At 43.3% G+C, this 14322-nt stretch overlaps 1 protein-coding gene across 1 annotated transcript in view; it reads right to left on the bottom strand.

Annotated features, from left to right (window-relative positions):
* Rab7a (RAB7A, member RAS oncogene family) overlaps positions 1–14322 on the bottom strand; it is a 57114-nt gene that overhangs the window by 20129 nt on the left and 22663 nt on the right. Inside the window, exon 2 of the mRNA XM_036180888.1 lies at positions 213–273. Coding sequence (XP_036036781.1) covers positions 213–265 — 53 coding nt within the window. The 5' untranslated portion in view covers positions 266–273. The remainder of the gene's footprint in view (positions 1–212; positions 274–14322) is intronic.

Here is a 14322-nt window from a genome sequence, read left to right as displayed (position 1 = left end):
AACACACACCCGTACAGGGTCATGCAAACATGCCCTTGCTAAAAACCAAGCAACAAAAATACACACCAAAGGAACTTTCAAATTTTTACTATATCCCAACAGTAAGGCTTGAGGACAGGCCCAGAGCAGAATGTGGAACTGTCAGTCATGGGAATCAGTGAAGATGAGGCTTCAAGCTCATCTGTGAGCTCAAATTCATGAGAAATACTTACCCAGAATCTCCCAGGATGATGACCTTCAGCAACACTTTCTTCCTAGAGGTCATCCTTTAAGCTGTAGGAAGAAGAAAAGCACAAGTGAGCTGAGGAAACACCAAAGCAGACACTGTCTGCTGTACTGCCACTCTACTCAGCCAGAAGAGCCCCAGTCTTCACTCAGATTGCCCTAGATCCTGATGAGATCCTTAGCAGAACCGTGAACACTTGAGCTAGCCTAGACAGCTGGGCAGGAGCTACAAGGATGAAGATGTCTGTCTGTCTGTCTCTGTCTGTCTCTCTCTCTCTCAAATGCTGAATCCATTCCTCACATCAGCAGTTGAAATTAATGACCCAAACAGAGTCAAGAGCACCTAACACGTCTACTCTGCAGCAGTAAAGGGAGATACCCAGAGTCACTTTCTTATCTGGAAACTACTGAGGAATGCTGTTCCAAAGTCACCAAATTACCACCACAGCAAACAGTGTCTCCAGCATACAATTTTCTTATTTTGATTCTCCCATGTTGTTGATATATGAAAAATGTGGAAGGAGAAATGTAAGGAATGTCTTTGGAACTAAGGATGCTGTTTTGTGGTAAAAGGACCTGTCTGGCCCATGCAAAGGCCCTAGGGCTTTATCCTCAGCACCAAAAGGAGAGGGAGAGAGAGGGAATGAAGGGGAGAAGGAGAGAGGAGAGAGAAAAATAATTCTGAATTCTTTCTGTCTTTGGGATAATTTTCCTTGAGAGGCAGCGAGAGCTGGAGAAGGATTCAGGGATGGAGAGATCTTCCATTCAGACTCACACAGCTTCCACACGCTGCCAACAGGCATCAGTGGGCATCAACAGTGGGAGTCCGTTCAGCGTTTGGTTAGGCCCAAAAGACATGAAAAGTCCCTCATGGCAGAGCACACTTACTCACTAAAGGAAAAAGCTCCCTTCCAGCTGCTCAGGCTCCCCATGAAGGATACATACAGCACAAGTTGCTGTGCCCCCAGGAGGCCCATGGTGAGCGTCAACATCCCACATAACTTACTAACCAGGGTATATTTTGCTTTTTACCAACAAAGCTCAGGAGATACAGGTGATACCAGCCTTTACTGGCTCCCGGCAAAGCATCAAACATATACTATCTAAAAAGATGTTTTAGGTGAAAACTTGTTATGGTTTTGATAGGGGAAAGATAAAATATAAATATGAATTTGGATTTTTAATTTTGAGGAGCTAATGACCGAAGACCTCAACAGCAGCATCAGTTCCAAGCACTGCTAAGAACTTGTGCAGGAACAGAAGCAACTGGGCCCAGGATTCCTTGATAGCCCACCATTAAGAAGCCAAGTAGAAGCCGGGCAGTGGTGGCGCACACCTTTAATCCCAGCACTTGGGAGGCAGAGCCAGGCGGATCTCTGTGATGCCAGCCTGGGCTACAAAGCGAGTTCCAGGAAAGGCACGAAGCTACACAAAGAAACCCTGTCTCGAAAAACCAAAAAAAAAAAAAAAAAAAAAAAAAAAAAAAAAGCCAAAAGGGAAAAAAAAAAAAAAGCCAAGTAGAGCAGGGCATGGTGGCACCTGCCTTTAACCCTAGCACTTGGGAGGCAAAGGTGGGCAAATCTCTGTGAGTTCAAGGCCAGCCTAGTCTACATAATAAGTTCTAGGACAACCAGAGCTCCACAGTGAGACCCTGTCTCAATATTTAAAGAAAAAAACCAACCAAACAAAAAACCAAGTGATTAAAGGGCAACCTCAACAGCACATCCTCTTCTGGCATGCAGGCATAACTTGCAGACAGAGCACTCATACACAAACTATATGCATAAATAATTTTTTAAATAAAATAAATAATTTATGTCTACCACCAGGTTTAGGAAGTGTGATGGTTAGGATAACTTGGGGACAGATGTCAGTTGGTCCTTGGGGGGCAGAAATAACAATGGCCACTTTGATTAATAACCCAAGGGTTAAGGAAATCCAGGAAAGGCTACTTCCTCATGCTTGCAGGAGGTGGGCCAAGGAAGGGGGACGGTGGCAGTGGTGCATTATACAGGAGGAGTAAGGAGAACAAGAAGCCATTCAGTCTAGAGAAGGCATGCTCACTGCTACTGCAAGTCTTCACCATCAGTAAGGGTCGCCACTGCCACCCTATGTGGAGTTCTCCCTCAGAAACATGCTTGCCTAAGAGAGAGCTGCAGCTCTTCATTGGTGGATACGACCAGGAAAGAACTGCAATCAAAGAAGTCTACCCAGAGGCTGGAAGAAGGACCCATACTTCAATTCTGCAATTGTTCTTTTGGATCTTAAAAGACCTGGCTGTGGACTTAAGGAAACCAGCAACATCATGTGTGGAGAAAGGTCCTGACTGCTCTATGACCCAAAGTCACAGAAGTCCTAACGAAGTGTCAACCACCTCCTTGGGGCAGATAAGACCACATTAACTTCTGTTTACTTTCTTGAATTTATTTTTCAAGCAGTTCTGTAAAATAAACTTGCACACAAGGAAACTGTATATTGAAGAGGAAAGGGAACAGAATGGCAGAGTAGGCTGGCAAGCCGGCTCAGTGGGTAAAAAGCTCTTGCTGTCTGTCAAGTGTGACAACATGAGCTCACTGCCTGAGACCCACAAGGTGGAATGAACCAATCCTGCCCCCAAGCTGTCCTATGACTTCCACAAATACCTCAAGTCACACGAATGCCTCCCAGCCCCAAACATACACTCCAGACAATAAACATGAATGACATAAAACTTCTAAGACAGAGAGCCCAAGAAATACAGTACCATTACCTTAAACAACAGGAAGAAACTAAGGGACTGAAATTGAACACAACTGAAAATGGTAGCCAAAACTTCTCACTGATTAAGACAAAACAAAAACAACTGGAAACGATAGAAATCCCCAGGTTAGACAGTACAAATGCTGGTGTCCTCCAGCACAACAGTAGTAGCTCAGCTACACTTTCTGGAGTGCCCAGAAAAAGAGAGTGAGTAATAGCTGGTTCTGAGAGGGCAAGAATAAAAATACCACCAGCCAGGTGAGAAAGAAGGAAGGGAATGAGTGGGTGGCTTTGGCCAGGTCACTGCTGTAAAATAATGAAGTCATTTTGTGGGGGAGAGCTTGGAAGGCAGAATCCAGCAACTAGTCACACTGAATTTGTGTACCTCTCTCTGACTGTACAGCAGTGGCAATTTAGCTACTGAACTCCAAATCCAGGCTCCAGCCTCCCAGGGCATCAGGGCCTGTCTGTAGTTTTCCTTCAGGTCAAATCGTGTCTTCACTGACAACTCTGGGATGTCTACAAAGCCTAAGCTAGCCTCCAACCGCCATTCCTTCAGTGGCCAAATTACTCTTCCTGCACTCCCTGGGCAACTGAGGCTCCACAGAGGATCTGAGGCATTCTGTTAACTTGAGAGGGGAGCTGGAACAGCACAAAACTCAAGTGTGCCTGAAAGACAGTCACGTTGCCACTCCTGATGAGGAACAGTTACTAAATCACGGTCCTCTTAATGAAGCTGTTGCCTCCACCTGCATGATTTTGTTTGTTTTTCACTTGTTTATGAGATGCTGAAATGTATGAAGACTTGAAATACACAGCATAATGGTCATGCCAAAATTGTATGTTCCAGGAATTTTATGCCAATCCTCTTGTAAGTAGTTGCTGACCTGTAGTCTGATCTGTAGTTTAATTTAGAACTATCATCTCTGAAAAAATTCAAAGAGAAAATGCTACTAGAAAACTTCAAAAGAAACCTGAATGGGTCTAGCAGGAAACGACAGACAAAACATCAATGATGAGAAGAGTGAAGCCACTCAAATGTCTTGCTCTTTTTGTTTTGCTCACATGAATGTGTACCAAATGTGTGCAGATAAATGCCTGCCGAGGTCAGAAGAGGCTGTTGGATCCCTTGGAACTGAAGTTATAGACACTTGTGAGCCATCATTCGGGAGCTGGAAATCAAACTTGGGTCCTCTGCAAGAACATCAAGCACTCTTAACCTCTGAGCCAACTGTCCAGCCCTATGTCTTACATTTTCAGTTCTGTTCTCTCTCCTGTGGACTTTTGTCTGTATGTGTACATGTGTACCATGTGGAAGCTCTAATACATGACTTCTGAATTACACTACTGACATAAATCTTCCGCCCCAGGCCTGTCAATCAGCACTACAATGATTGTACTGCCAGTCACTAAAACATCCAACACAAAAAGTGGCACTAGACTACAGGCAGAAACCACACCAAACACAGACATAAAATACTGGGGGTGGGAGGTGGGAATAAGACACCAAACAAAACAATGTAGGAAAATGCTCTAATGAACTCTGTTACTCTGTATACTAACTGTGTGTTCACAGGTGGAATAAAAATCAAGCTATGCTGAAGGCAGTTATGACAGCTTCAAGAACTGGGAACAGATTCCTATAGAAGAACCAGCTGAGCCTGGTTTCTACTTTAGAGTAGAAAAAGATAGCAATAAGTCTTTCAGGCAGAGAGAACAGCATGTTGATAGATCTCATCAGAAAAAGAAACAAAAATCAGACAGCCCATTAACCACATCCTATGGGGCCTTGCAGGCCATGAGAAAGTCCTAAAACCACAGTCTAGAGACACGTACCCCATGAAGGCCCAATGCTGGGGAAGGCTGCAGCTATCACACAAGAGGGGGTAACACTAGAATAAGGGGAGGCGAGGAGGAAAGAGAGTTGACGGTAACCCTGACTGACAGGAAAAGCACAAGAAATGGAGGGCTCTGCTAGCAGGACCGTTTGGCAGTTAAAAACGGGATGATCACAAGTTTGAAGCTAGCCTGAGTACATGATGAGGTCAAGGGTGCCTAAGCTGTATTATGAAAGCCTGTCTTAAAAAAAAAAAAAAAAAAAAGGATACTGTGACTATTTGGGACTTAAGTTTCACCTGAAGGAATGCTTGTTTGTGTTGGGATTTTACCACCCTGTGCTAAGCTGGAAACACCAGCATTCCTCAAACACACAATTCAATATAAAAGAAAACTGATGGAAAGAACTGCTTTCTAGAGGATTGCTATCTGGGAAGTCAAATGATACCATCGAGACACCAGGCAGTACAAACAGAACACGGCAAAGGCGGGGACATGTCAGCAGAGACAGACAAACTCAACACTGAATGTGCAAATCTTGAGAAGAAGCATTCCTTCCTTGGCACTATCAGAAATGAGTAGCTCAGCGGGTAAATGCTATGCAGCTGTGGTGACCTGCATACAAATCCTCAGCGCCACATGAAGTGAAACGTGGTAGCTAGTACATATCTGTAACCCCACTGTCCCATGCTGACAGGAGAATCTCTGAATGTTCTTAGATAGGCTACCCTGACCTGTGCAAACAGAGACTATGATCAACACCCCAGATTGTCCTCTGACCTCTCTATACATGCATCATAATTTTAAAGGGGGGCAGGCGCTTCAAGACATTTTACTGGTTAATCCATCTCAAGCATCGGGAAAGTTCCCAGAAAGGACAGAAAAAGAAAATATAAAGAAAAAAGGAGCAGGGGTCCGGAATGAAAACAAGACTAAGGGTCACATCCTGAAAGATGATTGTCAGGAGGGTAAAGGAGACAGCTGAGAGGTGGAGAAGAGCTCGGGGATGTAGGTTCACCAAAGCTGGCAACAAACCATGGCATAGAGACATGACCATGTTGAGAGAAAGAGTTAAAGCTACTAACTCCCTTCTCAACTGAGCCTCACTCCAACCCCAATATCTACCGTCAAGTCACACAACTCCCCAGCCCCACTCACTAAGCACCCTGGAGCAGACTCGCTCTCCTGAGAGAGAGAAGTGATGCTCTGACACCAAGCCACTCCACCTTTTATCATGTTGACTCAGGACCACCTTTCCTGCCAGGAGAAAGGGAAGGGCACACACTAGCCTAAAGTCATTCTTTCTTTCTTTCATGCTAACTTTTCAAGTCTAGCAGTGGTGGGGTAAGAAAGCTAGGTAAACACTGTGGATAGCGTACAGTCCTGCCCAGAACCTTCTTCCTTTAGACACACATTTTTAAGTGGCTGCCCCGAGTGTTTCCAGCTCTACTAGGTAGGGACTGTAATGCTGTTTACTCTTATTCAAACGAAGATCTTAAGCCTATTAGTCATCATGAGGAAAAGGCTGGGTGATAAGTCTGGACAAGGGAAAAAAAAATGGCCGGGTGGTGGTGGCGCACACCTTTAATCCCAGCACTTGTGAGTTTGAGGCCAGCCTGGTCTACAGAGTGAGATCCAGGACAGGCACCAAAACTACACAGAGAAACCCTGTCTCGAAAAACCCAAAAAAAGAAAGAAAAAGGGAAAAAAAATGTCTGAAGCAGCAAGATAATATTAGTAAGTGCTCCCTGTGCTCTCCTTTAAAAAGTAGAACCAATTTTATTTTTGGAGATGCTAGTGCTCAAAATATGCTTTCAGGATCTCATGCATGCTAAGCAACTGCTCTACCAGTAACTAAATCCTCAGGTGGAAATACTACTTTTTGCTCAGTGGCCCATGATCCTTAAAGAGCTGACTGAAGAAGAGGAAAGCAAAATCTAGGAAGATTACATGAGATCTATCTGGCAACTTCCTTGCCTGCCCCATTAAATTGCAATGAATTCTGTCCATGGTTCTCTATCTTATTGTCACGATGGACAGCAGAGACAAGCTGGCTTGCACTTACTAAACAAGAGAACTAAGTGTCAGAAGGCTTTTGCTGTTAATTTCCACAAGCCAGGCTTGGTGCCCTTAAACACTACTATCCCTTTGTGTTGGCCTAAGGAGCTTGTATGCTGCTATCCAAAGGTGACCTGTGACACGCTGCTTGTAATGGTAAGGAAGCAGGAAGGCAGAAAGAAGCATCCCAAGTCATGTGGAATCCGTCCAACCCCCAGGGAGAACTGCTCTGACCCACACAGTACAGATCCTCTCAGCTATTGTATTAAGTGGCAACTCGTTGCTTAGAACTTAAGGCCTACAGAGAATAGTAGGATTAAATGGTCACAGCTAGAGACTATGAAGCCAGGATGTGACCTCAGACTGCACAGTCCTCACTCTTCAATGATTCTTTTTACAAGATCATCTTCTAGCACTCAAACTTTCAATTTTCATGGGTGCCAAAATGCCCAATACCAGACTAGGTTCTATATGGCAGTTCTACTTTATATTTTATTTTTGATTGGGGATATTTGTGTACTTTAAACTCCTTATGGAGCTGAGGCTGGAGGCCTTGAATTCCTGTTTTGCCTCCATCTGCCAAAAGCTGGGAGGCACCCTCCACCATGCCTAACTTTACAGTCTTCTTTGACTGCCCTGTTCAGTGAAGGTTCTTAAAGAACTTGAGATCATATCCCATTCTACAGACAAAAAGCAGAGACTCCCAAACTTTCAGGAAATGGCTACATGTTTAAATTGATTACTGGGGAAAGAACCTGTGAGAATGTTGAACTGTTGTGGAATTTTATGTGTACACTGTAAAGATGTGTCTCTGTGTAAGGTACTTTTTGATTGGTTTAATAAAGAGCGGAATGGCCAACAGCTAGGCAGGGAGGAGAGGCGGGAGTTCCGGGGAGGGGAAGAAGAGGAGGAGGAGTCTAGGTGCACAGAAGTTGCCAACAGGACACAGAACAAGTCAGACACAGGGACAGAGGAAAGGTAGCTAAGTCACTTGACAGAACGTAGATTAATAGAAGCAGGTTAATAAAGTTATAGGAGCTAGTTAGAAAAAAGCCTGCTAAAGCCAAGCTTTCAAAATTAGTAAGTCTCCATGTCATTATTTGTGGGCTGGCAGTCCTGACAAAAAAGTACTGCTACACTCAACAGATAAAGTATTTACTGCATAAGCCTGACAAATTGAAAGAGAATCTATTCCACATAGTTGCCCTCTGACTTCTACATGCATGCCATGGCAAGTACATGCATGGACACACCTCTGCCCTGTGGGCAGATACATACAAATAACATTTATGGATGGATGGGAGGGAGGGCTAGACAGTACCAAGACAAAGCCATTTCAATTTCAGCAGCACAGTAGCAGTGGGAAAAGCCCAGGTTTAAATCCCACCCACTTCAACACATTCCACTGCATGAACTCAAACATGTCTCTGCTTTCATGTGAACAACAAAAACCCTAAGTAACATAATGCATACAAAGAAAATGGATAGTATGTCAGCTGACATGAATGTATCTCATGAACAGCATCATCACACGAGAGCTTTAGTGATTTGGACAAAAGCATTTACCAAATCAACAAGCGCTATCCATCCTCTAACCCACTGCTGCGGTCCCACACTAGCTTTATGGGTTTTGTTCTATCCACGTGTGCATTCACTGCACGTGTCTGGGGACTGCGTCTTCATTCTAACACGTTTACACATTCATGTGTGTACTTCCCCATTGTTTCAATATGCTTTTAACAAATACTTCAGTGGAAACTCAGGTTCAGCACAGGGTTCTTGTCTCCTGTCAGCTAATTCCAACAGGAGAAAAAGAAAGCAGCACTGAAATCACAGGCTCTTGACTCCGAGTGATTCACTCCTACAAACCAATGTAAATTCTTGCAGTATCCTTGAAGATAAGTTTACTACTATTCACATGATCCTACTCACCCCAGAATAAAATATCCTCTGACTTTCTTGCTTTAGGCCCAACTATTCAGGCTTCTAGATGCCTCTCCATAGTCTGGAGAAGTGGTCCCTGACCATGATCTAGCAGTAGTAAAACCTAGTTCAGTTCAAACAAACCTGTACATCCAGTGCCGACGTACATCAAAAGGGGACCATCTGAGTTTCCTATCAGATGGTAAGCACAGCACTGAGTTCTGTGGCTTTTGCAAAAGTCAAACTAGAAACCACAATGGCCAAATTCAGGGATTACTGCACAGCTCCTTACTGGATCAGGAAAGGTAAGCAATTCCATAAGTGAACAGGCCAATTATAAAACAAAAATCAAAGTACCTTAAAGTTAGCCATAAAGGATCCTTAGAGGAGAAATTGTTCAGGGTAAGAGCACTTGTACAAGCATGATAGTTCAAGTTCAGATCCCAACACCCACATAAAAATCTAGGAGTGGCCAATGCACAGTGCTGTGGGGAACATCAGCCTAGCTCCAGGAATGGGGGAGACCTTGTGTCATGGAAGTAAGGTAGATAGTGATAGAGCAGGACACCTAACATCCTCCTCTGGCCTCTGTGTGCAACACTTCCACAACCATATGTTCCCCCAAACACACATGTGCACACACGCACAGCCACCCCCTCCCCATTTTAATTAAATTCAGCACCAGTTAAGATCTACAACACTGCACCACCTCCTGTGCAGTTTCTACTGAACAGAAACTACCTATTATTCTTCTATTGCTTCTTTTGTGAGGCAGCATGGTGCCATGATCACCCTTCACCACAAGACATCCTTCCAGAGTCTCTCCAGAACCAAGTGGAACACTCTTGGTTCTTCCATCTCCTCATGAAAGGGAGTCTAGACTCCTAACGTCCAAGGTGCCCACTTTGATCAGATAAGAGGAGTATATCTCTTCAGAATTGTGTACACAACTACCTGCTTCTATATGCAAGTACTATCCACTATCAGAACAGATTGCTAGGCATAGTGGTGCATGCCTTTAATCCCAGCACCAACGAGGCAGAGGCAGGTGGATCTCTGTGAGTTTGAGGGCAGTTTGGTTCATACAGTTTCAAGCCAGCCAAGGCTACATAATGACACCTTTCCTCAAAAAGCAAACAAAGAAAAAACAGGTTGATGATATAGAATGTTACCTAAAGACAGATGAATGAGAACTTTATAGCTCTCCAAAACCTTCCTCAGGTTTCCAGTTCTGAACTACACAAGTCACAAACAGGGCTAGCCTCAATAGTCACAACGACACAATGACACTTGGTTAGCTTTCATTATGCTGTCACTTTCCTTCCATTAGTCTTGACCATGCATTCCCCAAAAGGATGTTAATCAACTTAGCTCTAACAGGCAAAGTACACACATTAGTACATTTATGGAATTAACATCATCGCTGGGTGCTAGGGAATGTTGCTAGGTGGTAGAGTGCTGGACCTGGGGAGACACTGGGGGGAAATGTCTAGAGACACAGTAGAAGGAAAAAACAATAATGGAAAAAGCTTGAACACTGGTTAAGATCTGGATCTACAATATAGTCATTACTAGCCATAGCTGGCTTCATTGAATGAAATCAATTCAATAAATTAAACACCTCTCTTCAGCAACACTAGCCCAATTTTAAGTGCTTAATAAGCACCAGAAATTAAATGCAGATATGAACACTTTCACCATAACAGAAAATTCTACTGCACAGAGCGGATTTAAATATTTGAGGGTATTTTATTAGGATTAATATAGAGTGTGCCACTTCAAATCTCAACCTATAATACTTCCCGTTTCATTACCCAGTATCTACCTATTTCTCCTGCTCCAGAAGGACAGCATAAATCTTGGCTTTTCAATGGCAAACATTGGGTAAAGTCTGATATGTGGATCAAGAGAATAGTGTACACTTCAAAATATTTGTGACCATTGTCAAAGCAGACCATAGGTGCTCAAACCCTATCTGAAAGTCTCTGGAATCCACTGAGACGAGGCTTCAGTTAACGATCCTAACAATTATGTGTAACACCAGAGCAAAGGGAAATGCAACCACAGCACCAGAGGGACAACCACCTGGGCAACGCCGTGTGCCAGACTAAAGCTTCAATGCATCTTTACAACCTGTACAAGCAGTTTCACCCTGCTTGGGTGTGAAGGTCTACAAAGTATGGACAAGTAAGAAAAAGGCCTCTGAAGGGATTTTATGCCATTTGGTAAGACAAGCACATGGATTGCAAATAGTTCATTATCAAGTACAAAACTCAGGATGTAAAACTATTACAGAAAGAAGACACCACCTACAGAATGAGAAAATATAGCTATACCAAACCATACACCTCAATAAGGAATTAAGAGCCAAAACATATTAGCAACAACTCATAGGATGAGACCAACCCATACAAAAATAGGCAAAGATAGGCTGCAAAGATGGCTTATCAGTTAAGAGCATTGCTCTTCCAGAGGACCAGGTTCAATTCCCAGCACTCACATCAAGTAGGTCACAGCCACCTATAATCAGATTCCAGGGGAATCTGACAACTTTTGCCTCTGTGAGCACCTGCACGTGCATACGGTCTTTTTTTTGAGACAGGGTTTTTTCATGTAGTTTTGGTGCCTGTCCTGGAACTCACTCTGTAGACCAGGCTGGCCTCGAACTCACTGAGATCTGCCTGGCTCTGCCTCCCGAGTGCTGGGATTAAAGGCATGCACCACCACCCAGCTGACACTTAGTTTGACTTAGACTGTCTCCAAATTTAAAACAAACAGGAAAAGACCCCACAAAACAAACAAGCACCAAAAGAGGAGCCTGTGAGATGGCTCAGTGTGCAAAAGCACTTATAGAGCAAGCCTGGTGACCTAGTACAACTCTTAAAAGCCATAAAAGGTAGGAAGAGCTGACTCCAAAAGATGTCCTTTGACTTCCAACAGTGTGTGTGTGATGCACACATGCATACAGCGGTTTTTTTAACCCAGGAAAAAGGAGAAATAATACATATATACCACAGTATTATTTAGCCATAAAGAAGAAGACAGCTGTCATTTGCTGCAAATTGAGTGGAACTGTAGGACAGTATATTAAGTGAAGTTCAGCTAGACACAGACAAATATACCATAAGAGGCTAAAAAATGAGAGGTTAAATAATTTTTTTTCGAAGTAGAATAATGATTACTAGATGCTGGGAAAGACGTGGGGAGAGTGGAAAAGGGAGGCTGAATCTGATCAGTACATGCTTATCACTATATTGCTGTGAGATGGTCTTTCTGTATGCTGTGAATATGTGTTGCTGCCATTGGTTAATAAATAAGCTGCTTTGACTATGGCAAGGCAGCTTAGAGGTAGGCAGGAATCCAAGCAGAGAGACAAAGAGAAGAAGGTGGAATCAGAGGAGGTGCTGAAAGCAGCCTGGAAAGGCAAGATGTAATGAAACTCAGGTATAAGCCACAAGACATGTGGTGATACATAGATTAATAGAAATGGGTTAATTTAAGATGAAAGAGCTAACAAGCAAGAAGCCTGATCCATAGGGCATACAGTTTGTAATTAATATAAGTCTCTGAGTGACTATTTTATAAGAGGTTGCAAAAGCTCAGGTGGGAGAGATACGTCCAGACCGAAACTTCCCCTTACACTATATGCTTATCATAACAAAAATATCCCACTAACCTGGATGGTGGTGGCACAAGCCTTTAGATTAAGCACTTGGGAAGCAGAGGCTGGTGGTTCTCTGAGTTCAAGGCCAGCCTGGTATATAAAGAGTGTTCCAGGACATCCAGGACTACACAAGAAAAACCCTGTTCTGAATAACCAAAAATAAAAATCCAACTGAATTCCATTCATACAACTAGTACTATTAATGAACATTCTTTAAAAAAAAAAAAAAAAAAAAGATATACAAAATAGCTAGCTATTCAGTCTTTGAAAAAACTACTTTGGGCCGGGCGGTGGTGGCGCACGCCTTTAATCCCAGCACTCGGGAGGCAGAGGCAGGTGGATCTCTGTGAGTTTGAGGCCAGCCTGGTCTACAAAGTGAGTTCCAGAAAAGGCGCAAAGCTACACAGAGAAACCCTGTCTCGAAAAACAAAAACAAAACAAAACAAAAAAAAAAAAAGAGAAAATTCTTTGAAGAAACACAGCTGAATCAAAGAACATTGTGTTACATGAAATAAATCAGATACAGTAAGGTACTTTCAGCTTGATCTCAAACCCAAAGAAGCCTGGACGTCAGGTGTCAGTCACCAGAGGCTAGGCATGGTCAAAGGGAATGGTTATACATTATGGCAACTACTTAGTAACAATATATTGCATACTGGAAAATTACTAAGTAGATTTTAAGTGTTCTCACCACAAAAACATAGGTGTACATTAAATAGCATGATGTGCTATTTATTATTCCATAATGTATTCATATACAAAAACATATGCACCATAATTATATTCAGCTTTTACCTTTTTTTAAAATTTAAAAAACTTAGCTAGGCAGTGGTGGCGCACACCTTTAATCCCAGCACTCAAGAGGCAGAGGCAGGAGGATCTGTGAGTTCAAGGCCAGCATGATCTACAAAGTGAGTGTCTGGACTACACAGTGAGGCCCAATCTCAACAAACAAACAACAACAACAACATAAAATACGGTGTTTCATGCTATGCACACCCCCCACACACCCACCCCTGTTTCTCTGTGTAACAGCTTTCAGTTGTCCTGGAACTCACAGAGATCCACTTGTTTCTGTCTCCCATGTGCTGGGATTACAGGTGTGTGCCACCACTGCCCAGTTTCGTGCTACCATTTCTTATACAAAACAAATTCTTGTTCACTTCCTGAACAGCATCCCCAAGGAAAACAAAAACATTCAGGTAAATAATAATCTGTAAACCGGGCGTGGTGGTGCACACCTTTAATCCTGGTACTCAGGAGGCAGAACAGACAGGCCTGTTATACAGAGTAACCAGGTCTTGAACCCTCCCTCAAATAATAATCTGTATTCGAATTTATAAGTTTTAAAGTTCCAAAATCAGGTTGGAGTATGGTAACACACACATCTCTATCAGGCAGGCAGGAGGAGTCAGGAGGATCAAGAGTTCAAGGCCAGCCTCAGCTACATAACAAATTTGAGGACAATCTGAGCTACACGAGCCTGTCTCAAAACAAAAACATTATCTCCTATCCCATGACTCAGAGTTCTCAGAAGTGTGAGCTGAGGATTCGATTCTCAGCACCCACATGGTAGCTCACAATCATCTGTAACTCTAGTTCCAGGGGATCCAATGCCCTCTTCCAGTCTCCAAAGGCATCAGGCATGCATGTGGGGCATATACATTTATGTAGGCAAAACATCCACTTCTCTGTAACTGTCCTGGCTGTCCTGGAACTCTTTGTAGACCAGGCTGGCCTCAAACTCAAGAGAACTGCCTGCCTCTTCCTCCCAAATGCTGGGATTAAAAGCATGCACCACCACCACCACCCAGCAAGATATAAATTTCTTAAAAGGTATCTACATGTTGAACTCCCAGCTGGATAGAGGTAGCATT

The sequence above is a fragment of the Onychomys torridus genome, chromosome 3, assembly GCF_903995425.1.
Source record: "Onychomys torridus chromosome 3, mOncTor1.1, whole genome shotgun sequence".
NCBI classification, from domain to species: domain Eukaryota; kingdom Metazoa; phylum Chordata; class Mammalia; order Rodentia; family Cricetidae; genus Onychomys; species Onychomys torridus.
Note: the sequence above shows the minus strand (reverse complement) of the source record. Positions and strands in the feature narration are given on the sequence as shown.